Source organism: Sipha flava, unplaced genomic scaffold (assembly GCF_003268045.1).
Source record: "Sipha flava isolate LNK unplaced genomic scaffold, YSA_version1 32_pilon_pilon, whole genome shotgun sequence".
Taxonomy (NCBI): Eukaryota; Metazoa; Arthropoda; class Insecta; order Hemiptera; family Aphididae; genus Sipha; species Sipha flava.
In genome coordinates, this window is record NW_020273018.1 from 1,328,390 (window position 1) to 1,353,991 (window position 25,602).

At 28.0% G+C, this 25,602-nt stretch overlaps 1 protein-coding gene and 1 pseudogene across 12 annotated transcripts in view; one reads left to right on the forward strand and one right to left on the reverse strand.

Annotated features, from left to right (window-relative positions):
- Window positions 1-1,875: 1,875 nt before the first annotated feature.
- Window positions 1,876-3,411, reverse strand: LOC112686959 (annotated as a pseudogene).
- A 14,736-nt stretch (window positions 3,412-18,147) lies between these two features.
- Window positions 18,148-25,602, forward strand: part of LOC112686905 (protein FAM102B) — a 25,370-nt gene continuing 17,915 nt past the window's right edge. For 3 of the 12 annotated variants that reach the window (XM_025559378.1, XM_025559388.1, XM_025559389.1), the window contains exon 1: window positions 18,839-18,992. In XM_025559378.1, the coding sequence (XP_025415163.1) occupies window positions 18,847-18,992 (146 nt within the window). In that variant the 5' untranslated portion in view covers window positions 18,839-18,846. Of the gene's footprint in view, window positions 18,587-18,808; window positions 18,993-25,602 lie in introns of those variants that run through there. The other 9 variants (XM_025559379.1, XM_025559380.1, XM_025559381.1 and 6 more) reach the window with 9 other exon arrangements.

Here is a 25,602-nt window from a genome sequence, read left to right on the forward strand (position 1 = left end):
CGCAAGCTTAGAAGAGCAGTGCAAAACAAGTGCCGAGGAAAGTTATCGTTAAAAATTTTGTTTTTTCATGACAATGCCCGACCTCACACGGCAAATCGAACTGCAGAACTTCTTGACTCATTCAAATGGGAGATTTTCCCACATCCACCCTACAGTCCCGACCTAGCATCGAGTGATTTTCACTTGTTCCCGAAGATGAAGAACTGGCTAGCGACACAGCGTTTTGATGACGACGACGAGCTCCGGGCGTGCGTCACTCAGTGGCTGAGATCGCAGGCGGCGGATTTCTATGACGAAGGAATTTCGAAGCTTGTCCACCGCTACGATAAGTGCCTTAATTTGTTTGGTGACTATGTAGAAAAGTAGCATTTTAGTCACTCTTTCAGATGTATATAATAAAATATTTTTCCTGTACCTAATTTTTGTTTTATTACAAAACGTTCCCTAGTTTCTGAATAGCCCTCGTATAATAATCAGGGAGTGAAATTGGGAAATATGGAAATATGAAGCCATATTCAAATCATTTTTCAAAATTTTTATCGCATGACTAGGTCAATTGTTACAGTTGACAAAAAATTGATGTTTTACTTAAAATAGCCGACCGTTTGCAATGCCCTTAATATATTATTTCTATACTATTTTTCTGTATGAAATATTAATAAATCGAATTAAATAAAATTAACTTAAATTTATATTTAAGCGCTGTTATATAGACTATATTTTCAATTATTCTAATTTTTAAATACTTATAACTGTAAGTAATTTATTATGGCTGGAGTGTATAGGACAGTGGTGGGCAAACTTTTTTAATAGGGGGGCCACAAAGCTTAAGAAATTCTAGAGGAGGGCCAGAATTATAGAAAAAATGTATTTTGTGTTAAAGCTTTGAATCATATCACAAAAACATTACAGCATTACACAAACATTTTACAAATTACTTTTTACCTTAAATTATAATTAATTATTAATTTAAATTTTATTCGAAGCCCTACCCTGGTAGACGCGTGAAACGTATAGAATTGTTTTTGATTTTCCATAATATTTTCAAAATCAGGTTCCAACTGTGACAAAGCAACTTTCAGCAGTGCTATATATACTATAGGATATAATTTTATCCAAATTTATATGTAGAAATTCGTTATCGCATGTATCAATGTGTTAACATCCAAGTTCTTATTTTCTATGGCTGTTTATAAATTATCTAAGAATAAATTAAATTTTTGTTTAATGTGGTATTATATAAAACATTGTTCAGAAATTATAAAAATGTAGCTCTCACTATCGATGCATTTAAATGACCATGATTAGTTAAAGTTTGGAAAACTATATTTACCAACATATTGCAAACATGGGTGTATATTTTTTTATCATGTTTTATATACAAATGTCATGATTTATCAATTTGATCAAATATAAGAATTTAATAATGATCTAATAAATAATTTATAAGTTAATTTTCATGAAATATTTATAAAATTAAATGGTAATTTACTGATCTTAAAAATTGCTTAAAATTGAAAATGTGAAATGCAAATTAACTAGTGAGAAATGAGTTCTCAATAGATAAAATAAAGTAATTTGCAACCAAGAAAATTATTAACTAGTACATAACTAAAATGATAAAATTTAAACTATTCTCATAATATACATGTTTTTCTAAATAAAATAAAAAAAAATGTAATAATAATATAAGATATAAAAAAAAATAATATTATATCTATATAAAATAATAGAATATTATTTTTTTTTAAACTATATTTACGTATATTTTTTTTTTATAAATAACCTAATGCTTTAATATAATTTACAGGAAAAATATTCAATAAAATAGTAAAATTCATTAGATGATTACGAAATCATTTCAGGTTAGAATTATTAAAATTCTTCTCCGCCTTTATCAAATCGCCCTTTGACAGAGCCCAAACTTACTTTTTCATAATCTTTTTCTAAAGCTGCCAAATTTTCTCTAGCATCTGAAAATTTTCCTTCTTCCATTCCTTCACCAACATACCAATGGACAAATACTCTTTTGGCACACATTAAGTCAAATTTAAAATCCAAACGAGCCCATGTTTCTGCAATAGCTGTAGTATTTGACAATATACAAACAGCACGTAGTACTTCAGCTAAATCATCTCTGGGCACGACTGTTGGTGGCTGGTAAAGCTATGGTTTCCTAGAAAAGCGGTGCCGTTATCTAGCGGCCGCCATTTTACGGTTAAACCTAACGGCCGTCTTTACGGTGACCAAACTGTGGTTTCCTAGAAACTGGTGCGACCGCATTCAATTGTAGTTAATCAGTACTTACTCGAGCGGTAGGTCGTGCACTGGTGGAAAATGGACGATCTGGACATAGCTTTATTGGTATGTTTGGAGGATGAAGAGTCATCAGAAGATGAAAAAATAGTTCGGAGGAAAGTGTGATGTTCAAATATCGTGATACTAAGGGTGCATTTAAAATTGTAATGTGTCATCTGGGCTTGTCTATACTCTTTATATTTTATATTGTATAAAGCTTCATTATCTTTTACAAAATCAATTAATAGTTCATCATTTTCGCTCGTCCAAGTCGCGTTTCCACTCATTTTATTAAATAAATGTTCACCGCTACACGCGAAAAAACGTTGAACAACTGTTTATCACCGCTATGACGGCCGTCATGCAACTGACAGCACCGCTATTTACGGTGACACTCAACGTACTCTAGGAAACCTACTCCGATGTTATTTATAGAAAACGTATGAGTGACGTCACCCAACGCTATATTACGGCCACTAGATAACGGCACCGCTTTTCTAGGAAACCATAGCTTTATAGAAACCTATAACAATTATGTAAATTAAAAATAACAAAAAATATATTTTTTCAATCAAAAATTTTACTTGAAGTGCAGGATAGGTGGCAAACTTGAGTTTACTTTTTTCCCGTAATCAACACTTAATCGTTCAATTAACAATCAAATTAACAATTATGTAAAACCTGAACCAGTACCTCCGCCAAATGAATGGAATATTAAAAATCCTTGATGACCTGTACATTGATCAGTAAACTTACGAATACGATTCAATACAGTATCGACAATTTCTTTGCACAACAGTATAATGACCTCGAGCATAATTATTGGCTTCATCAACTTTATCCGCAATCAGTTCTTCAGGATGGAAAAGTTGTATGTATGTGCCTGTACTTACTTCATCTATATAAAATAAATAAAATTAATTACCTATTTACCTAGTTGAGAAATATTAAATCAATTGTTTTATTATGTTTATTTATAGACTAGTATTTTATCTTACCTACAACAGTAGGTTCTAAGTTAACAAACACATCTTTAGGGACATGTTTACCAAAACCAGTTTCACTGAAAAAAGTATTAAAACTGTCATCACCAAAGGTTCTATCAGATGCCATTTGACCATCAGGTTGAATACCATGTTCCAAACAATACAGTTCTCAGCAGCCTTTACCAATTTGAACATCAGCTTGACCGACGTGTACAGAAATACATTCACGCTGAAATTGAAAATTATTTGAGTTTAAATTAAGTGTAAAGTTTTTAGTTGTATATGGTATTCAAAATCAGTATAGAATTTATTTTGGTATGAGAATAACTTTTTGGGGTAACTTAAGACTGTTTCATAATCAATGGTCGAATTTAAAGTGATGACTCGGTACCACAAAATACAAATATTTAAAGTGGATTTTTATGAAATACAGATATATCCATTGTTAATTTGTTTGATTAAAAATAAAAAAAATATCAACATTTATCATTTATGCCTTATGCATGAACAAATTAACTAAAATAAATTCTTATTATTTTTTTTTTAAATAATTTATTTAAGAATACTTATATTGATTATACGTTTTACTAAATCACATTATTCTCGAGAATTTATATTACAGTTATTAAAAATAAACATATTACTACCAAAAAGTATTAGTGAACATATACCTAAATAATTGAAAGTTGATATGTTTATTTAGTTTTATATTTAAATGACATACACAAAATTAATTTATTAAACCAATAACCGGCATTGCGCTTCTGTGGCAATTACTCAATTGACAATCGGTAAGATATCACAATAGTCAATTGAATTTACCCAATTCCTTCGGGGGAGCATTCAAATTTTATATTATATCAAATAAAAAAATGTTTTACAGAAATTTGCAATATTTTTAAATTTATTTAAGGTAAACATTTAAAAAAAAAAAAATTATTTCAATCAAACGAATATGATCATATGTACGTAGACCAAAATAAAGTTTCTGGCTCTATAGTTATAACTGCACTGGTTCATGGAAAACCTGTGAGCGCCACTGATCACCATAATAAACACTATTATAGTATCGGACATCATGGTTATTTAATTTCTATTCACTATAATATCGTGTTGTGTTGTGTTGTGCGTTCTATATCGGATGGGCTAGGTACCCAACAAAGTTCTTCTTTTAACTGTCTACTAATTTTACTTTAGATGCATTTAATTTTATTTAACATAAAAATCTACGCATAAAATTAAAATAAATTACTAAAATATACAAGCATGGAATGTTTATAATTTTTATTTTCGTATATGCAATACTCGGTAAAACTAATTTTATAAAAAGGAGACTACCAAAGTTGAAACTATTTGGACATCACTCATTTCTCTAATTAAAAATGACGATACAGACATTAATCAGAAAAACAATTAGGTACGTGAAGTTGGCACTACAAAGTTTCCAAAACATATCAAAAACATCTTAAAAAACTCTAATCAAACCTGTTAGATTATCATGATTCATAAACATTTTTTGGAAAGAAGATATAACACTATCAAAACAGTGTTTCTAATTACATGACCAACTACATAAATATAATTGAATCTCCATTGTAAATTAATACTATATCCCGCAGTGATGGGTAAAATTATCTTGGTCTTGACCTTGCAGCAAGACCAACTTGGTCTGACCAAGACTGAAACTGTAAGACCAAGACCAAAACAAGACCCATACTGCAAGAGTATTGCAGTCTTGCAATATTTATTGTAATTTTTCTTTTTATTAAATTCCCAGAAAATATGTCATTTAGTGTAGGTTAAAAGAAATGGTTTCTTAGGAATATAATAAAAACGTAATATTGCATTTGATGTACAGTATGTTCCAGGAATTAAGAAAATAATAAATTATTGAATTATTGAAAACAAGATAATAAATAATTGGATACTACGACTATTAAGTAGTTTTGTAACAAATAGCAATACAGAAACTTAAGGGGGATAGATCATGATAAATTTTCATTCGAAAATACAGCTTACAAATTCAATCACTAGGTACTCTCAATGAGATGTTTCGATGTTAATTTTGAAAACAGAAATGGATTATTCTTCTAATTATCTATGCTTTAATAATCTTATTTTTAATTTTTTTTTTTTTTTTTTTTTTTTTTTTTACTTAGAAAATGACTTCAAAAAGGGACAAAAATAGTTCATATTTACAATTTATTTTTAGCTGCCGAATATGACACAAATGTTGATATGGGAGCAGTGAGCACGAATACATATTATAATATCAGTCATCGATATAGGTGATACGGTATAAAGAGCAATATTTATTTATATAATTTATTTATTTCATGTAAATATATATACACCGATAAAAATACGTGGAAATAATATAATATATTTATAAAAAAAAACGATTATGATTAAATTTGAAAATTCATAACATAAATTGTTATCAGTATCACTTAACCACGGTTAACGAACGAACTATTGCATATCATATGGTAAAATTTGTACAACGCAATGAAATTTGTGGAACCAATATAGTTATTTATCTGAATTTTTATTGAAGCATTATCACAGTTTAATGAACTGTTTTAATCGTTCATTTGTGCAACCGGGCATAATAACAGTATTTAATTAAAGTTGGTACTTGGGGTATTATTATTATGTTGTACGCATTTATTGCGTTTGTTATTCGTGTCAAATTGTATATTGTATATAGTAGAGCCGTGTCGAGCTATTTTTATCCTGAGGCAAAACTGAAGCAATGCTCCCCCTAGGTTGTAGGGTTGTCACACTCACAGCTTTTAATATGTATAATACGATTCGGAACAATCTGAAAAATTGTAATTAGGTTTCTAGCAAAACCAGAAATAACATTTTTAGCCACTAATAGTATATAATTATTAATTATCATCATCTTATGTTATGGTAAACAAATAAATTTGATATTTGCAAATTATTAGATTATTTTCAAAACAATAGTTAATAATAATAAAAATATAATAAAATAATTTAAAACAATAATTGTTTATTATTTAATTTTCCTTGCCTTTGTGTTAGCAAATATAATGTAAATATTAGGCAGATACCGACTAATCGTCGATTAAACGGAAAATAGTCATAAAGATAACATAATATATATACTATTAATAACAAAATACAAAACTATAATAATAATAAATACTAAAAATAATTCAATAATTATATAGTAATAACTAAGTAATCATTAAAGAAATACATTTTATATTGAAAATATAATAATACCATGGATTAAATATATTGTATTTAGTATACTTACTGATATTACGTTTACTGATCGGTGAGTAATAATACAAAATATTCAAATATTATACTGTCAATTATACAGTACTATGCAATAATTAATACTTTTTATTATTTAATCGTTTAATATTTTTGCCCCTAAAGCAAGGGCCTCACTTGCCTCATCCTAGTTACGGCTCTGATTACTATTATGAAAACAATAAACATAATAATTTTTTAAAAAAAAAGTGCGAAATAACTTTTCGTGTTAGAACTATATATAACATAATCTCTCTCTATATATATATATATATATATAATTCTACAAACACTTAGCATAAAGAGCGATATAATTTTTTTTTTTTTAACATTGTAAGAGTCTTGGAGCAAGGCCAAGGCCAAGAGTGAGTCTGTAAGACCAAGACCAAGACTACCATAGTGTTGGTCTTGGTCTTGGTTTGCCCATCACCAATATCCCGATTATTTGGAATAAATACGTTTTCATTTCATACATCCAAAAATTGTAAAAAGTGACCGAAACAGATTTAATAATTGTAATTTTTGTTTTAATTACTTCATATGATAAATAATATAATACTAATTACAATAATAGGCACTTAAAAATGTAAAAAATATGGTAAGATTTTGGAAATTGGATTGATTTTTTTTCTTAAAGGCGTTCAATTAGACTTGTTGAACCTCTGAGAAATTTTCTGATTCTAATTATTTTGTTTTAATAAATGATAAATACTTAGATTCATACAATTTATTATTAAAAAAGGGTTCGTTATAATAAATGAGTTAATTATGAGTTCCACATGATTGCCTTCGTTAAATTATAGAGTTGTTTTTTATCTTCATTAGTATATTATATGACAATTAAAATCACTAGACAAACATCAAACAATTTTTAGTACACTATATACTTTCCATTTACAAGTTATAACCACTACAAAACTAATTTTACGAACTATTACAATTACTAACTAAATTTGGTGTTGTGTATTATACCAAATGTTGTCCTACATGTTTCGCTTGAAAGTATTGCATGAAATGACAAACGCAATTTTTCGAATATAAATAAAAAATATTATGTTCCATTATCTATTTATAATTTTAATTCGTATTCCGTTAATAAAAATAGCATTCAAGATTAATAATATATTTTCTATATTAAGAAATTTTTAAACTGACAATAAAACATACTTAAAATACAAACATACCATGTAAAAAATCTTAACAGTATTTAATGAAATTTTCAGGGACACAATAAAAATTAACGTAGTGAGAGCAAAATTATTACGCATTTCATATGTTATGATTAGAGTATCGATTTCAAAGCAATAAAAACTAAAAAAAGCTTCTAAAATAAAGCAATAAAGCTCTACATATCTTCAAAAAAGTATTCAATTTAAACCATCATTAGTTTAATAAATTATTAAAAAAAATGTTTTATTATATTCTGTTCAAAATAAAAAACTAAGTTACATGAATTCAAACTTAAAATAAACCAATAAACTATAGATTTTATAATCAGAATTTTTTTTTCAGTTACTCTGTAAATTAAATTTATTCTGTTTAAAAATAATTTATTAAAATATATTAAATAGTAGTTACAAAATAATTGAAGTACTTACATATATCATTGGAGTTGCATTCTATAATCAACATTTTTTTAAGTTTTCAAATAATAATTTTCTACGACGATGGGAAAATATGTGTTATATTTGGATGTATATTTGGAAAAGCTCTATTCGACGTCTACATATGAAATAGGGGCAAATTTTTAATAGACTAAATCATCAAATGCCAGATTTTGATATTTCTTCTTTTCTTAGAATATTCGATATCATTGTAAGAATTTAATTTCCGAATTTTTTTTTAACTTACCATCAATTTTTTTTGAAACTGCGTTTCCCGTTTTTTCCCCGAAACTTGTATAACTTGATGATTAACAATTTCTACCCAAGAAACTGATTCTGACAATAGCATCCCAGATGTTTAAAAACGCGCGATTTCAGAAGCCAAAAATCTGAAATGTCTATTTATATATTAAATTTGATTTTATTTCTGGGTTTTCGACTAAACGTTTAGAGTTTTTAATTACCAGTGAATCAAAGTCCAATTGAAGTACAACATTTTTAATGTTTTGAAAATATTCACATCAACAGCTGATGGAATTTAACCAAGTGCTCCATCTAGTGATAACTGGACTAACTGCTTCATTAACTTGAAAAAATACAACTCAATACTTACAACTCTACTTAACATAACTGCAAGCCCAACCAACGACTGTCAGTCAATCGACCTGGCAATCGCTTGTTTGACCAAACACATACAACACGCGATCGAAGCCAGCGTATACACACCTATACTCAAAAACTCGAACTTCATAGTACCAGACTACATCAAACTTGAAATCACTGAAAAGAACCGCATACGCCGTCAATGGCAACGAAATCGCGACCCGACTACTAAGCGTCATCTTAACTCTAAAATCTCACTAATCCGAACCTTACTCGAAACTTACAAAACCGATCAATGGGACACTTTTCTAAACTCACTTGACTATCAAGACGGTTCCATATACAAACTCAACAAATGCCTCCTCCATAAACGTCCAGCTTCTCACCCACTGACTGGCCCCAACGGCCTTGTCTTTCAGGCCTCCAACTGAGCCGAGTTGATTGCAGACTCTCTCGAACGCCAGTTCCAAACAAAACCCGGCCTCGATCTAACACAACACGCATACCAACACTTACACTCGACAACCATTTCGTAAACTGGTCCAAACATACCAAATATCTTGGCATCTCCATCGTGTGCAAGCTCACCTTCGGACAACATGTCTAAAACATAACAAAAAATGCTACCCGCATACGTGGAATGCTTTATCCCATATTAAACCGAACTAGCCTCATCCCAATCAAAACAAAACTTAATATACTCAAATTCTACGTTTCTCCTATTCTCACATATGCTGGCTCCTCCTGGGTACCCTTTATTGGTTCTAGTCTATGGAGACACATTGAATCCGTCCAAAATATCGGCATCCGTATGATAACGGGTATGCCCACCATCGTCAAAAATTCGGTCCTTTTTAAATCTGCAAACTTTAAATCAATCAAACATTCCATTCACTCTCAATCCAAAACGATGTTTTACAAAAACTCCTTCTCTGACCATAACCACATCCGCCTTCTGGAAAAAACGCACTCCTCTCCAACTACCAACCACTTACTCAAACTATACCCACACGATTGGACAGACCAACCTAACTAATGCCACCATCTCCGTAAACTTCCCACTACTAGTAGAGGCGCAAGCCTGGAACAGTTCATGGCCTAGTCACTCCCCCAAAGCAAAGCAAAGCAGTAATAAAAGGCTCAGGAGATAATGGAACACCTGGAGCCAAATGTTTAAGCAAACTTACACGGTATGGAGTTTTTAAATTTTTTTTAACCATTTGTTATTAAACTATTAATTTCTGGAAAATCCATTCTAATTCTTTCAGCCACTCTGTATAGGTAATGTGTTAAACAAGTTAAATGCAGCATTTTTGAATAAAGTATATTTAGAGTCTTTCTTACTTTTACCATGTATGGTGCTGCATCTGACACAAAAAATAAAACGTTGTCATGAAGTAAATGAAAGAAATATTTCAATATAATATATATTGAGAGATGTTACAGTATTTGAATTGAAAAAACAATGGAAATTTGTGTTTTTGAATATCTACCTTTTAGTACATTGAATCATATTAAAATCGAGGTGAAGCTATTTATACATTCTCTCAAATTGTTATCATAAACCTATAAGCATTTCATGTATATCTATATAATAAGTAATTTTTACTGCATGCCTACTTTTAAATCCATAAATAAACTTTCTGAATTTTAACAATTTTTGTAATTTTATAATTTTTTAATGTAGGAAATATACTCGTAAATTTATATGCGACAACGTAAATAGTCAGAAAAAATTAGTAGTGATTAATATAATAATAATAATTGTAAATAAATGATTAATGAAAAGAATATACTTAAGAAAGGTATTAACGGTAATGGAGCATAGCGTATCATTATATAAAGACTAATAATCCTGAAAAATAAAAATAAATATTTAACCTATCCCTGAGTGGGTTCAATGTTGCAGTTTATAGCGGGTCTTCAATCCAGACTTGGGTAAAAAGCACACGTACATAAAAAACAAATAGTTAAATCGATTTTTGTTTTCATGAAGAATACGCAACGGACGTGTATTGTGTATAATAATAGACTTCCGTTGAATATAAACCGGGGTGAGAATATATTACAGATTTTCAAAATAATTCGTGCATTTTGTACTAATAACACCAGCACATTTCACTAAATACCTATTAATTTTATATGCTTTTGAACGACATGAGACTTTTTAAATTGTTTGGTACCGTATTGCTGTATTGGTTTTTTAAACTTAAAACAGTAGAATATAATTGGACATTCTGATCCAACCATACTAACAGTCACACACTAGGTAACGCTAATAGGATCTAAAAAATAAAATGTAAAATTATTAAAGAAAAAAATGTGTACTTAAACGTTGTACCCCCAAACGTAGTATTACTTTAAAAATATTATGTACCCTGTATTATTATGTACTTTTATTAAACCGTTATAACTTACACCGTTGTGACCCATGTACCAATCAATCGGCCCAAAAAATGTTGCAGATAAACCTGCTATTGTACCCATGTGTACGCCTATGTGTTGAGATAATCACCCAAAGTCTTTCAATCAAAGTGATTTATTTCTTCGTGTTCATAATCTGTATCTTTTATATGTTTCTCTTTTAATATAGAGTAAAACTCTTCTTTTGTTATTAGTGATGAATTACATAGCTTAGACCAGCAATATTTATACTTACAAGGGTATATGCCTTTACGTGTTACTAGTGGTAGATTTTCAGTATTAATTTCCTTAACTGTTTCTCTAAGCTTCTTAAATCCTGGTGTAATTAGATTTGAGGCGATAGTGGATTAGCTTGATGCCATGTAACGACAAGTATCGACGAATCTGATGACGTGTTATTTATATATTTTGAAAACACTACAGATTTCTTCTTTCTGTTCATTATAACGTTTATTGTATTTTCATTGTAACCGAGTTTAGTTACAATAAAATCTGCGTCATAATCTGATAAGTTATGTATGAAAAATAGAACGAAGTTAAGTATTTGAAGTTTAAGGTTACATTTATTGCAATGTTTATCTATGTTTACCTGATAAATGGTTATGATCGCGACTTTGTTATTTGAATGCGTAAATCTAATTTTACACAAATTATACTATGAACAATTCTTGAGTGATATATTTTTGTTTTTTACATCCTAGTATTAGTGGTATATTGATTTTAAAAAGTTTTTTATTTTTTAAGTTATTTCAACACTGTTTCCGTAAAATGTTTTATCAACTCTTCGTATGTCTTTAATCCACAGTGTGTAATTAATATTACTGTCCATAGCTAACAAATATTTTTTATGACTTTTCAAATATTTATTTTTTCAATATAATTTTTTTAAAAATTATAATCTAAGTATTCTAATGATTATTTCCTATATAATGACACATTTTTTTTTATGGTACATTAGCTTTCATTTAATTGTTTTTTTCAACAATATCATTTTGTATCAATATTTTTAACGTAGGTGTCGTGATTTTTTTTGTATTTACCTCATAAGTTATAATTAAAGATCATAAAATTAGATACAAAATTTAACATGTGTAAACATTTAAAAATACATTTAATAAATAACATTAAACATATTTTGGTAATTGTTTAACCTCTAATGGAATATCTAACAAAGCTCTTGGCTATATTACATTTTTCCAAGGGCTCTGTGCGTATTCGCATATTTTAACTCATATCTCATAGCTCATCAACGTGTGTTTTGGAATGCCGTTATTTTTTCACATTATTTTTTCTTCGGTTTTTATAATAATGTTTTGAAATTGGCATAATTTACAACTGGACAAGGTTAAATTTGATTCCAGGCATTAAATCTTAACGTTGTTAACCTTATCTGCAACCATAATTGATAGCAAAATCGTGAACAATTTGAAAACACGGAATGAGTATGAATGGGTATATTTTAGGTAGGAGACTTAAGAACACATTAATCGCAATTCGATTTCATATAAGGTAAGATCTCGTAATTATAGATGGTTTCACAAATTCCCGGAAAAGTGTGTAAAATAAGTCCATGGGATGGTAAATCATATTTCTATAATATTTCTATAAAATTTACGTATATTAATTGTAATTATATGTGATGATATGGTATGCATTGTATGATATAAACTTATGTCTCGACTGGCACGCAAATTGATCTATATTTATTTTTATTTATTTTTTTTGAATATAGTCATTATATATGAGTGGGAAATAGTTTTCTTATATAAAATTCACGCAGTAGCTGACATTGAATCTTGTTATGGGTTTTTTAATTTAATAATTTTAAACAAATATATTGTGAATTCAAAAGGTAAAAAAATATATTTTTTAAATTTAATTTCTCTTTTTGAACATTTTAAACTTAGAAAAATTCTGGATTAGCCGCCAGTTAAAAATATTGCCAAGAGAAGATTAATGTGGGCAGACTATACATAGCTCAAACAGGGATTTGTAGATAAGGGAGTGATTGAAGAAGAACACATGGGAATCTAAGGTAGACCTAAGCTTAGGTAGGAAGACTGAGTAATGAAAGATATTTAAGAGATAGAAACAGAAATTAGAAAGTGAGAAGCAGCAGAATACAAGGCCAAATGGCAAGATTTGTGATTAGCAGTGTGGTATTAATAGCTGAAACTATAAAAGAAGAAGTACACAAATAATTAATAATTACTAATTATAAAATAATCACATAAGTATCTGAGTTAATTGTGAACTATCAAATGTACAATTAATATTTGTATATCATTTACAGAATAGTAATTAGATAACTAATTAGATAGTAAATAAACATAAATTCTGTCTATCATAAATATTTGATTTGTGATCATTATAAATATGCAAGAAAAATAATTATCTGTGTTATTTATTATTGAATTCAATTCTAAATTTTACCTTTTCTTAATAGTTATTAATAATTGAATTCCCCAGTTTCACCCAATGGACAAATATTCATATTTTTAATTACATGTTTATTTTTAGTATAAAATTTTTTTACACAAGTATGATAGATTGAGAAGTATTCTATAGAAGTTTATAGGTATACTATAGTATTTTATAGAGATAAAATGAAATAATTATTGATTATACGCAGTAATGTTTTCATTCATTTTATTGAAAATAAAAACTGATGAGTGAATATGGCAATTTGTATGATTAATATGCAGATGTTGGTGGAAAGGGGTTAAAAATATTGGTAAAATATTTGACAAAAAATTGAAATTCGTCCTTTTTTTTAGGGAGTCAAAGTAAATTGACTTTTCACGGGTGTTGGTCAACGGGTTAAAACAGGGTTTTCTATTTTCTCGGGTTACGGTTAACGGGTTACCCGTACCCTGATTTAGTTTTTCTCATTTTTATGATAAGGAACATCATAATGTTGTTAGATAGGAATGACTTAAAGGATTTATTAAAATATATTTAAAATCAGTTATTAAAACAATAAATAAGTAATTGACAAGTTTGTACATTTTTACAGCATATGAATCAAGGCCGTAACTGGGGGGGGGTCCAGGGGTCCGGACCCCACCGAAATTTTTAAAAGTAGAAACATTTTAGCGATAAATATAGTTTATTAACAATAAATTGTATTAAATAATAATTTTAGACCACCCCTCCCGAAATTTTTTTCAAGTTACGGCCTTGACATGAATAGTTTGTGAAGGAAATTTTTCACTAACAACACTTTATAATATATATATATATATATTTATAATGAATAACCTAATAATTGTATGGAACTATATTAGGATTATCATATTTAGCTAGGGTCTCATCAGGACGTTCTACTAATTCTAGGATGGAGTGTATAAAAATACTTGATTTTGTAATAAAAATTATAATTCTTTTTTTTTAGATAAACTATTTGTTTATTTATTTAGGTTAAACTAAAAAAAAAATTTTTGAATTTATTATAGAGTACTAGAATAGTCAAACTTTTCAGAAGATTTTGTTTTTTTCAACAGCTCTTTGTTCCCTTTAACATATTTGTATAATCCTGCGCAAGTCATGTTAAAATTAACTTGAATCCATAGTTTCTGGAAGCAGGCGATTTCATTACCAGTGTACTGGGTCGTCATTATCGAAAACACTCTTACACATCCGTTTAGTCATAGAATTTTAAAAACATATTTTTATTTTTTATCGGATATTCATAAGTAATAAAGCAAAATTTGTGAAATTTGCAATAAATAATTTCAATCGGGACATTTTAGTCTTTTGTCTAGACGTCGGGTCGTAGAGTTCAATAACAGTGTCAATTTCGATATATCGGGACGGATGGCAACCCTAGAATATATAGAATGTTGAGATTGATATACATATTAGAGTCTTTTTTTGCCACTTTAAGCCCTGGATATAGCTGACTATCTCTAGACCATCTCTGGTACTAGATATTCTAAAGTTCCCCGATTAATATTTATAGCTCTGTTTCGAGATTTCAATGGTTCTTCAATATCATAAAATATATAATTATGAAATGGGTAAAACAGTGTTGCTTATTATGTAAAATATAAATACTGTAAATTAAATGTATACTAAACTAACCTGATTATTGAACCACAGCGTTGAAGCATTTTGGTCTAAATTACTGGTGATGACACACATGATATACTTGATATTGTTCGGATTTCAAGGTACTCACGCTAGTGTGGTAATGTGTCCACTTTGTTCTACGCATCATAATTGACCGTTGACGTCGTGAGCTGTATCTGACCCCACCCCGTCGTACAATAATGTATTCGACATGTGTGCCGATTTAGTTAAAAACGGAGAAGTGTTAGGTTTGCATAGATGAGTTATAATAGTAGGTACCCTTCATTATGAAAAACTACTTGTTATCTAGATTACTTCTTATTTAATTGTCCTCCTTTACTTTCTAGTAGACGTCTTCTCACTTTTTACAGCCCTGATTTACCACCGTCCAGTTATCCTTCTCTTTAATTCCCGTTCACGCAGTATCATTAACGCTTTAATTTAATTTATTATCAGTGTTGGTTTTCTAAATTAATCTTATGTTATGTTAACGCCCCCGGGCATGTGCCTACCCGTGCCCCCCTTAATACGGGCCTGTATACATCTGTAGTCAATGCTCAAATTTGTAAAGTAGGAGAGTTCAAACAACGAATTTAAAACTGCGTTCCAAGAGCAAAAGATCCATGGGAAACAAACCCCTCTCCTACAAAGCAATAGATACTGGCCTATGGTGTAGACACGAAATTGCAAGTTAGACCTCAATCGATGCCTTCTCTACATATTAAAAATGTTTAAGATTAAGGACTTTTAAAATAAAATGCATGGTAGGCCTAATCGAGCCAGTCTGACATTGCAGTCACCATCACCTTACTTGAATTTTAAATACTACATTTCAACTGTACGTATTTACAGTATCTTATACATATAATGGCTATTGTAGTATTATATAAGAAAAACTATAAGAAAAAAAATCATACAATATGATAAAAACAACCAAAACAAAGAATAAAAGATAATAAAAAAGCAAAAAAATAATATCGATTTAACTTTATTTTTTAATAAAAATTGCTTCGAACATTATTTTATGGCACCCTCCGTTCCAGTAAAAAAATTTAGTTGGAGTACGCAAAAAAAATAAAAATAAACAGTAGGAAACTCTGTTCCCCTGCGTACCCCTTCTATTCGAGCAATGCGTGTAGGACATAATAGGTATGATTACATCTTTACATCCAACGGTCAACGGTCATTACCGACGAGAGGATCGCGACAGCAACGTGAGCTAGTTTTTCGGAGCAGTTATCATAGCTAAAATGATTGATATTCATTACCATCCTGTGTTTGTTATCACTAATATAGAATATGAAATAGGTAAATATTATTTCTATATTACTATATTATTATATTACCTATATTATAATATAGTATATATAATAATATTATTATATTATATAACTGGTTTTTTTCTATACACGCCACTAAACTTAATGTTCTGGGCTTATAATGCAATAAAAAAATTGTGTTCAAAAAGAATTATAATTATTCCAGCATCCAAACTGTACTGCAACTAGAAGTGGGACTGGGGGTGATTAGCACTGTCAAGGGGCCCCAGCTTAGAAAAATTGAGGGCTCAAAATGCATAGAATTTATTGTACTGTATACATTTGAGAGAATATCAAGACCAGTGGCACATTAACTATTTTTCATTATTTTCAAAATTATAGTTTTGTCCCCCTTATATCCGAGAGGTCAATTTCCCCCGCCCACTTATCTGTTGAAACTGCAAAAACAAAAGGTAAATTGAAAAATAACGAATATTCTAATTCACTGTAAATATTTATAACGTCAGAGTTTAAATTGTTTATCATATTTATAGATTTGATATTATATTTAGTAATAACAAACACAGGATGATAATGAAACTATTGTTAATTTCAGCCATGATAACTGCTCCGAAAAACTAGTTCACGTTGCTGTCGCGATCCTCTCGTCATTAGCACGCCTTCACCAAGGTTCACAAAGGTTTTTTATCGCGGTATCTACCAATTTCGGTTTCCAATGTCATACATTAACTAGTGCCCAAGAAACAAAACACAAATTCAACATGAGCGAAATAATCCAAATATTTTTGAATGAAACAGAACCAACACAAAAACCAGGTTCAATTAAGGGTTCAGCATGACTACGTTGAAACGGATTACCCGGGGGAATCGTATTGAGATGTGGTACGGTAATACGTTTAAATACTGATTTATGTTTTTAAATGTATACAATTAAGGAATATACATAATTCATGACCCATGAAAATAATTTTTATTCAAAAACAAATTTACATAGATACGCACACGCGCATTTGACGAACAAACATGTATGTTCGTGTCAGTGGCGTATATAGGGAGAGGGGTCTAGTGGGTTACAGCCATCCTCGAAATGTTTCAAAAAACTTAAAAATTATTTTAAACGTTTGTTGTATTTTAATGGTGCTTTATACTTATTAGAATTTGCGTCCAACATTAAATCGTTTTGGGACATTTTGTAAATTAAATGTAGATAAGTACCTACTGTGTCTTGTTTGTAATTCTTAGATAGTAGTGGTAATTTAACTCTGTTTATAGTAGCCCCTCCCGAAAATATTTTCTGTATATGCCACTGGTTCGTGTATACCTGTACAGTCCAGTCGGGTCTAAGCCTCGAATTCAATCCGCGAAATATGAAAACAACGACGTTGAATTAGATTTTTTATGTCGGGTAGATAGCGGTAGCGTGCGACTCGAAAAACAGATGATCGCGGAACGGCGGCGACGACGGATCAGTCACTGTCGCTACCGTCCGTCCGATATCGTGTTCAAGTGTTGTTGTTTTGCTTCGACGGCGACGTCGACTTTCCTGCCAGCACCTCCACAACAATTTTGTACATATATATATATTCATAAATATATTATATGTATATGTATGCACATATGTACCCGATTGTACATGTGTGCGTATATATATTTATATAATATATAATATGTATGTGTCATAGTCGCTGGTTTGTTGTTAAACGTTCAATTCCCGTTGGACGTTTTGCAATCATTTCGGTTTTTACACTCCGAGAACGCTGTCGTCGTGTAGGTTTTTCTCAAGCAAGTGCTCACTAGTAAAGTAATTTTTTCGATTTTTCTACTAATTCGCACTGTGCACCGTAACAGTAATCGAAAGTCGTAAACGGTATAAGCGTATGTGTGTGTGTGTGTGTGTGTGTGTGTGTAATTGTGAGTTTGACGTGCGCGCGCTTAAGACTTGCTTTTACATCACTAATCATCTCTAATAATGTCCAAAAAATGATCCTAACACCACTCGACTAGAAGATCCACAAACACTGCTTTATAGGTATATACTACCTATGTTATAGTCTTATACAACTAGTTGTCAATAACGTTCATGTTGAGTTTCTTCATCCTTACTCTTGTAACAATAATATATTTGCTGTGTGCACATATTCATTTAATATTTGCGAATTACTCGATTAATGTTTATTCCTATGCACAATTTTTAATATTATCATTTTATTGATCTGGATAACAAATTATCTTCCTGAAATTCTGTATGCAGGATCGAACTCACATCACCATTCTTGTACAGGTGTCAAAATGTCGTTTATGGTGAAGAAAAAACGATACAAGTTCACCGTCAATCTTTGCTTGGAAGATTTAACAGCTGTACCATTTGTCAATGCTGTACTGTTTGCTAAAGTCCGTCTTCTTGATGGGGGAAACTTCAGTGATACTTCATCCAGGTAATTTTTTCTTTTATTATTTTAAATTAATGCCTAAGTTTTATTAGACTAGCCTGCTATTAATGTTAATTTTTACTCAGTGATATACCTATCTGATTTTGAGTATTAAGATTTTATTAATTTTTAATCATTTGGCAATTGTATTTAATGTTTTGAAAATTATTGGCAATTTCTAAGGATTTGGTTTGCATTTATTTCTATGGAGTTAAAAAGTCTAAATTCCTGAGATATACACAATGGGTTATAAAAATGTATGTATTCTGAAAATATATAATAGACGTACTTACATAATTAGTTTTATTAGAATAATTATTACATTTTTTAAAGGTACATAATATGAGTTAAACAAACATTTAAAAAAAAAAAAAATTAAATAGGTATCTGTCTTTGTTGTATTATGGTTGAAATTTATACTCATAGGTACACTATACACAAATTAACTTGATGGCTAAGTGGATGACCACATGATAGCATATAAGATTAATTTAAGATCATATGGTACTTATAATTATTTAGATTATATATAAAAGCAATATTAATTATTATATATTATGTTGCTATTAATCAATAATTTTTCTTATTGGTTTTATTGATTAGAATATTGACATTATTTGCTTTGTAAGTCTCTCAATGATGCCATTTACTAATTAAATATATTCTTATGTACAACATAATCAATTTCTATTAATATGAAAAAAATCATAAAATTATGATTATAAATATAAAAGATAAGGTAATTAACTTTTTAAAATAATTACAATTGTATAATTTGATATTATAATATTGTTAAATATCATTTGATGTGTTTATTTACTATTAATCCTGCTATTAATATTACTCTAAATCTGGATGTTATTGTTTTAATCGGCAATTACATTTTAAGTAAAAATAAAATATAAATTGCAACAAAACTTATTCCCTTAAAGATTAATATACTATTTTAATTTTTGATTTATTAATTTTGTTATATTTCTAGGTACAGAGGTACATATTAAAATCTCATTAATAAAATCTGATTGTTGATTAAAATAAATTAACTAAATTCCTAAAATTATTTCATATCTAAAAAGTGGCTAGTTAATTTTTCATTTTTAAATGCCCATAACCTAACCTGTCCCGTTTTTTTATTAAATAATTACCCTACTTGTTATGTGTGTATATTCATTATCTATATAGGTAAATGAAAAAAATGTTCTACCAGTATCATAAGAATTTTACTTTAATTGTAACAAACTATTTGTAAAAAAAACCTTTTTTTGATATTTATTTGTGAATATATTATTTATGGAGGGAAAATTTAAATTTTTTAAGTATATACATGAAAGTATGGTTAATTTTAATTATTATTTTTTTATGAGTAAGATGATTATTGTAAACCTAAAATAATTAATTTATCATTATATAAATAATGTGTTACTATTCCCAAATTCTTCTTCACCTTAACGGTCCTTAAAGGACTTGAGCTGCCACAAACAAGTCTCTCCGCCTTTCCCTTTTGAATGCTAGTTCAACAGAGGCATGAACATCTACTGTCCTAATGTATCTTTCTCCACAGCATCCTTCTATGTTCTTGGTCTACCCAATTGTCATTTCTTCTGTTTTGTTATCTGTATTTGTTAATGTTTTAAATAATATATTCCTAAGCTTTTCAGATTTATTCAAATCATTCCATTCTCTTTATTCTTAAATATGTTAGAATAGTTGGTTTCACATATAGCTGGCATATTATCATTTTTTCAAATATCGCCAGTTTTCTTTTCTATCATCTTCCGTTGAAGATCAAGTCTCATATGTGTAAGTAACTATTGGTCCTAGGTAGTTGATGTTGAGCAGTATTTTTGACTTTTTCAACAATAATTTATAATCAAGATCCATAGCATTACCCCTTTCCTAAAAGGAGAAAAAAAATGAAAATTATATTTACTTTGATCAGATGCTAATTTTTAAGCGAAATAGGCTTGAGTTGTTTTCTTTATAAAATTTAAATTTTTAAGATGATAGGTGTGACTAAATATATTTGTACACAAATCTTTATTAAAATATGAAAATGTATGTAAACATAAATAAAAACTAATATATATGTAAAATTTGACTTTTAAGGGGAAATGGGAAATTAACCCCTAAAGTTTTTTAGCCAGCAATTTTATTGATAATTCATCTAGTTATTCTATTGATTCAAGGTTTCTTCAATTTATCACATCAATAACTTTGTTTTAAAGTAAAAAATATCCTTCAGACATAAAAATATTTTGGTTTGTAATTTCACTCTCAGCAAAATTTATTTAATGTGAGATAAAAATGTTATTTAATATATAAATATATTTATAGAAGAGTTAATTTTACAAAATTTAAACTCATAATAAATAATATATCTTTGTAAGTAATAAAATAAAAATTAAAAGTTATTGTCAGTTAATACTCTTAAAATTTATATGTAGAAATAAATAAATATATAAATGAATGCTCATAGGTGTGCACAGACCTCTTTTTTAGGGTATGCAGAAGGTTGTCTCAATTACTGCCCCACCTCACAATGGAAGTTAGCTTAAGCGTTCAAAATGCTGGTAAAAATATACACACAAATGTCTAAATAATTGTTTAATTTAAAATTAAAACTTTTTTCTTAAAAAAAAGTGACTCAATGGCCACTTCTTTATTGTTATAACTGTTTTCATCAATATAATTTAAAATAAATTACAAGAAAACAAATTAAATATTTAATGCTTCAAATGATTTGAGTATTATATTTAATAGAGTAAATAAACAAAAATATACTCGAATCATATACTTCAATGAAAAACAAAATAAATTTGATAAATAATTATAATTGATCATAATACAATTCTACTTTAAGTTGAATTTTTGAAATCATCAATAATGCCATCAAGATTTACATTTTTAGCCATTTCTTGCTCTACAAGTATAGTTAAAAGCATTAAGCTATTTAATCTCTTTTGAAGCATAGTACTACTTAATTTTGATTTCAACATTATTAATTTAGTAAATAATCGCTTACATGTATAACTTGTAACTGACGTTACTGCAAATTTTTTATCACAATAATAAATAGTTAAAGAATACAATGTTAATCAAATTATTTTAACCATTGAAGCCAAACCCAAAGTATTTTAGTATCACAGTTGACTTCAATTTGTTTTGTTCTAACAAATTTATTACAGCTACCAATTCATCTTGATTGCACTTAATACATATAAATGTATTAAATTAATAAGTATAAAAAATATAAATGAATCTCTTTATAATAGTTCGGTTAGCAAATTTTTCTTCTTTGGTTAGCAAAACTATGTGTTCAGAGTATGCTACTGCATACCCTGCATACCTCCTATGCACGCTTATGTGAATGTTTAGAAAACTAATTTAAAAAAATATTTTAAATGTACAAACCGATTTGAAAAATAAAATCTTTTATCAATAAATTTTAGATAACAATAAATAATAATAACCAAAGTATTTATATTTCTTAATATATCTATGTCTAATAAGAATTAATTTTAAATAATCTGTCCTATTAAAATGAATTATTTCTAAGTAAAACGACCAATTTTTTTCAATGTATTCCTTCCTTCATTTTTTCATTACTTTATAAATATTATAATACTCCAGGCCAAGGCCATAAATAAATAAATAAATAAACCGTAATTTTCAAAAGTAGAAACATTTTAGTGGTGAATATAGTTAACTATAAATTGTGTTAAATAATAATATTAGACCTCCCAAAATTTTTTTCCAGTTAAGGCCTTGCTCCAGGCTAAGCATTTATTTATTTATTTTTAATGTATTAATACTTAAGTTTATAATTTATAATTATTTATTAATAAATGTTTAGAGTTAAATTGAATTTATATGTTGCTAATATCTGACCTTGAATCTAATTTCTGATGTACTTCCTTGAGGTTTGTAATGTAATTTTTAAAAGTTTTCTTTGAGTTTAAAGTTTTTTTCTTCCCAAAATAGTTGAATTTATTTTTTTTGTTTAAGATAATAACATTAAGAGTTTAAGTTTTGTCTTTTGGTATTTTTAAAAGTAACCTTTATTTTCTTTTATGTTGATAATTTATCATTTTGTTTTAAAATTAAAATATTTTACGTCTGACAATTGTAGGGGTTTTTTGAGGAATAATAATTTCCATGGGTTACGTTGGGAAAATCAAATTAATTTAATACTTAAGTATGGGCCTATGATGTGTCATTTATATTAATACATTTATTATAATAATTTGTTTAATCGTAATATCATTATTATGTATACTTATTTTTTTTCCATGTTGCACATCTTCATTGACTAAAACTCACAACATTTTGTTTTTTAATTAGGTAAAATGTATGGGATTTTAGCTTAATAAAGTTCACTTATAAAATATAATAACCAGGTCCTTCTTCAGGTAACTCGTTGTTAGTTGAATGTTTAGAATAACATTAATAAATTACCCAATGTTATATTTGTAAAATATTTTCATGTAATGAGTAATATGGAAATACATTTTTAATAATATATTAGTTATTAAATATGAGTCAATATTTAGCTGATCTTTAATGTGATAGAGTTATGAAATAAATCAAAATATATTATATAAATATTTAATTTTATAATAAAAATATGTATTATGTATATATGTAAGTGTATTAATAATTTTAATATAAAAAAAAAAAAAAATGAATGTTATGAGATATGAATAAAATAACACATTTAATTACTATTTAATTAATTTGAAGATGGTTTAAAATAAATACAAGTATACATTATGTGTAACAAATAATCATTTTAATTTCTCACAAAATAATTTATATAATTTTTAGTTTATATAAAATCCATGTATTACATTATACAAACTGTGCAAATTGAGTTATTTGTAATTTCTTTGTAATGGATGAAATTAGAGAAACATTACGTTATAATCATAAAAAAAGTGATGATTACACACTTTACTGTTCTTAATAAAAGTATATTGTGATAATTTAATATATTAAGTTTAAAGTTTCCAATGAATATGTTCTTTTTTGGTTATTTTCTATTTCCTTTAATGATAATTATAATTGTATACGTCATGCGATTTTTATAGTTATTAAAATATATATAATAGAACTTAAATTAAAACTATAGAATATGATGGTTATTGACTACTTTGCATTTCAACTGTTGTAAAATTAAAAATGTTATATGTATTTTTTAGTGATGCAGAATACTATCTCTGACTCAGATTTTAAAATATTGAATGACATCACATCTCCAATATTTAAAGACCATATTAATTATGTCAACTTATATATTTACATATTAAAAAAAATCAATGATTCAATTGTTATATCTTTAGATCTGTAAGTAGTGACTAATATTTATTTGTCTTTGATTGTTTTACTTAACTCAAACCGTTAAATTAAGTCCTATTTCAATAGTTAGATTAGCTGCTTTAGCATAGGTACTTGTACTAAAACTGCCTTATTATTTATTCAAAATGAAAAGGTATTTCCAAATTTCTATTGAAAATTATGCTACTGTTTCTATTTATTTATTCAATAAAATTGTCCGCGTAATATTTATGTAGATATTGTAAGAAATCAAGTAAATCATCTGTTATTTTAGTTAAGCAATATTTATAACCATGAATAAATTATAGTATTAAAATATAAAATTCATAAAGCATTTCAATATTTTATTAGTTATAGTATTTATTATAGTTAATTCTAATTCACATGATATCAATTTTAGACTTTAAATGGGTTTTAATTTATTTGATTAATTTTATCATTATTTAATTTTGTAATAATTAATTAAATAAAAAAATTAAATTAGTAATTAATAAAAATAATATTTTAAGATATGATGATCTGAAATAATTTTTTTTTTTTTTCAGATTTATTTTCATCTTATATAAGAGTTTTTGTCTAAAACAAAAAATTTAAAATTGTTTTAAAAATAAATTAAACTGAATATATTTTTTCTATTTTTAATATATTACTAATTACCTTGAGCATTACATCGGACTAATAGATATTTTCTTCGGATTCACGACAATTGAGCGCAGAAAATTGAGCGCACGACAATTGGGCGAAGACTATTGAGCGCACGAAACTTGAGCGCTGCGAAAATTAAGCTCTAAGACAATTGAGCGCGATATAAACCTAAAAAAGTTAGTTAATAATTAAAAAAAAAAAATAATAAGTCATAGTTAATAATACATCATATTTTAATAATATTTTAATAATAATAATATATGCGAACAAATTCATTTCTAATTTCGTAATTTCATGTACAGCAGTTCTGCACTAAGCTTTTACTCAGTATAGTATAATATTATGTTAAAGCGCTCAACTGTCTCGGTGCTTAATTTTCGCAGCGCCCAATTTTCGCCGTGCTCAATTGTCTGCGCTTAATTGTTGCGCGCTCAATTGTCGGGACACCATTTTCTTCAGTTGGGAAATTTGAATGACTGCCTGTTATCAGCCAAAATATTTTTATATTTAGAAAAGGAATGTTCCATGTCTATGGAACTTATTGGTGCGAACTTAATAAATGGCAGGTCACTACTACTAATATTTGCAGGCCATAAATTCATTTTGTCCATTTAAAATGTTCGATATTTTTTGTAAT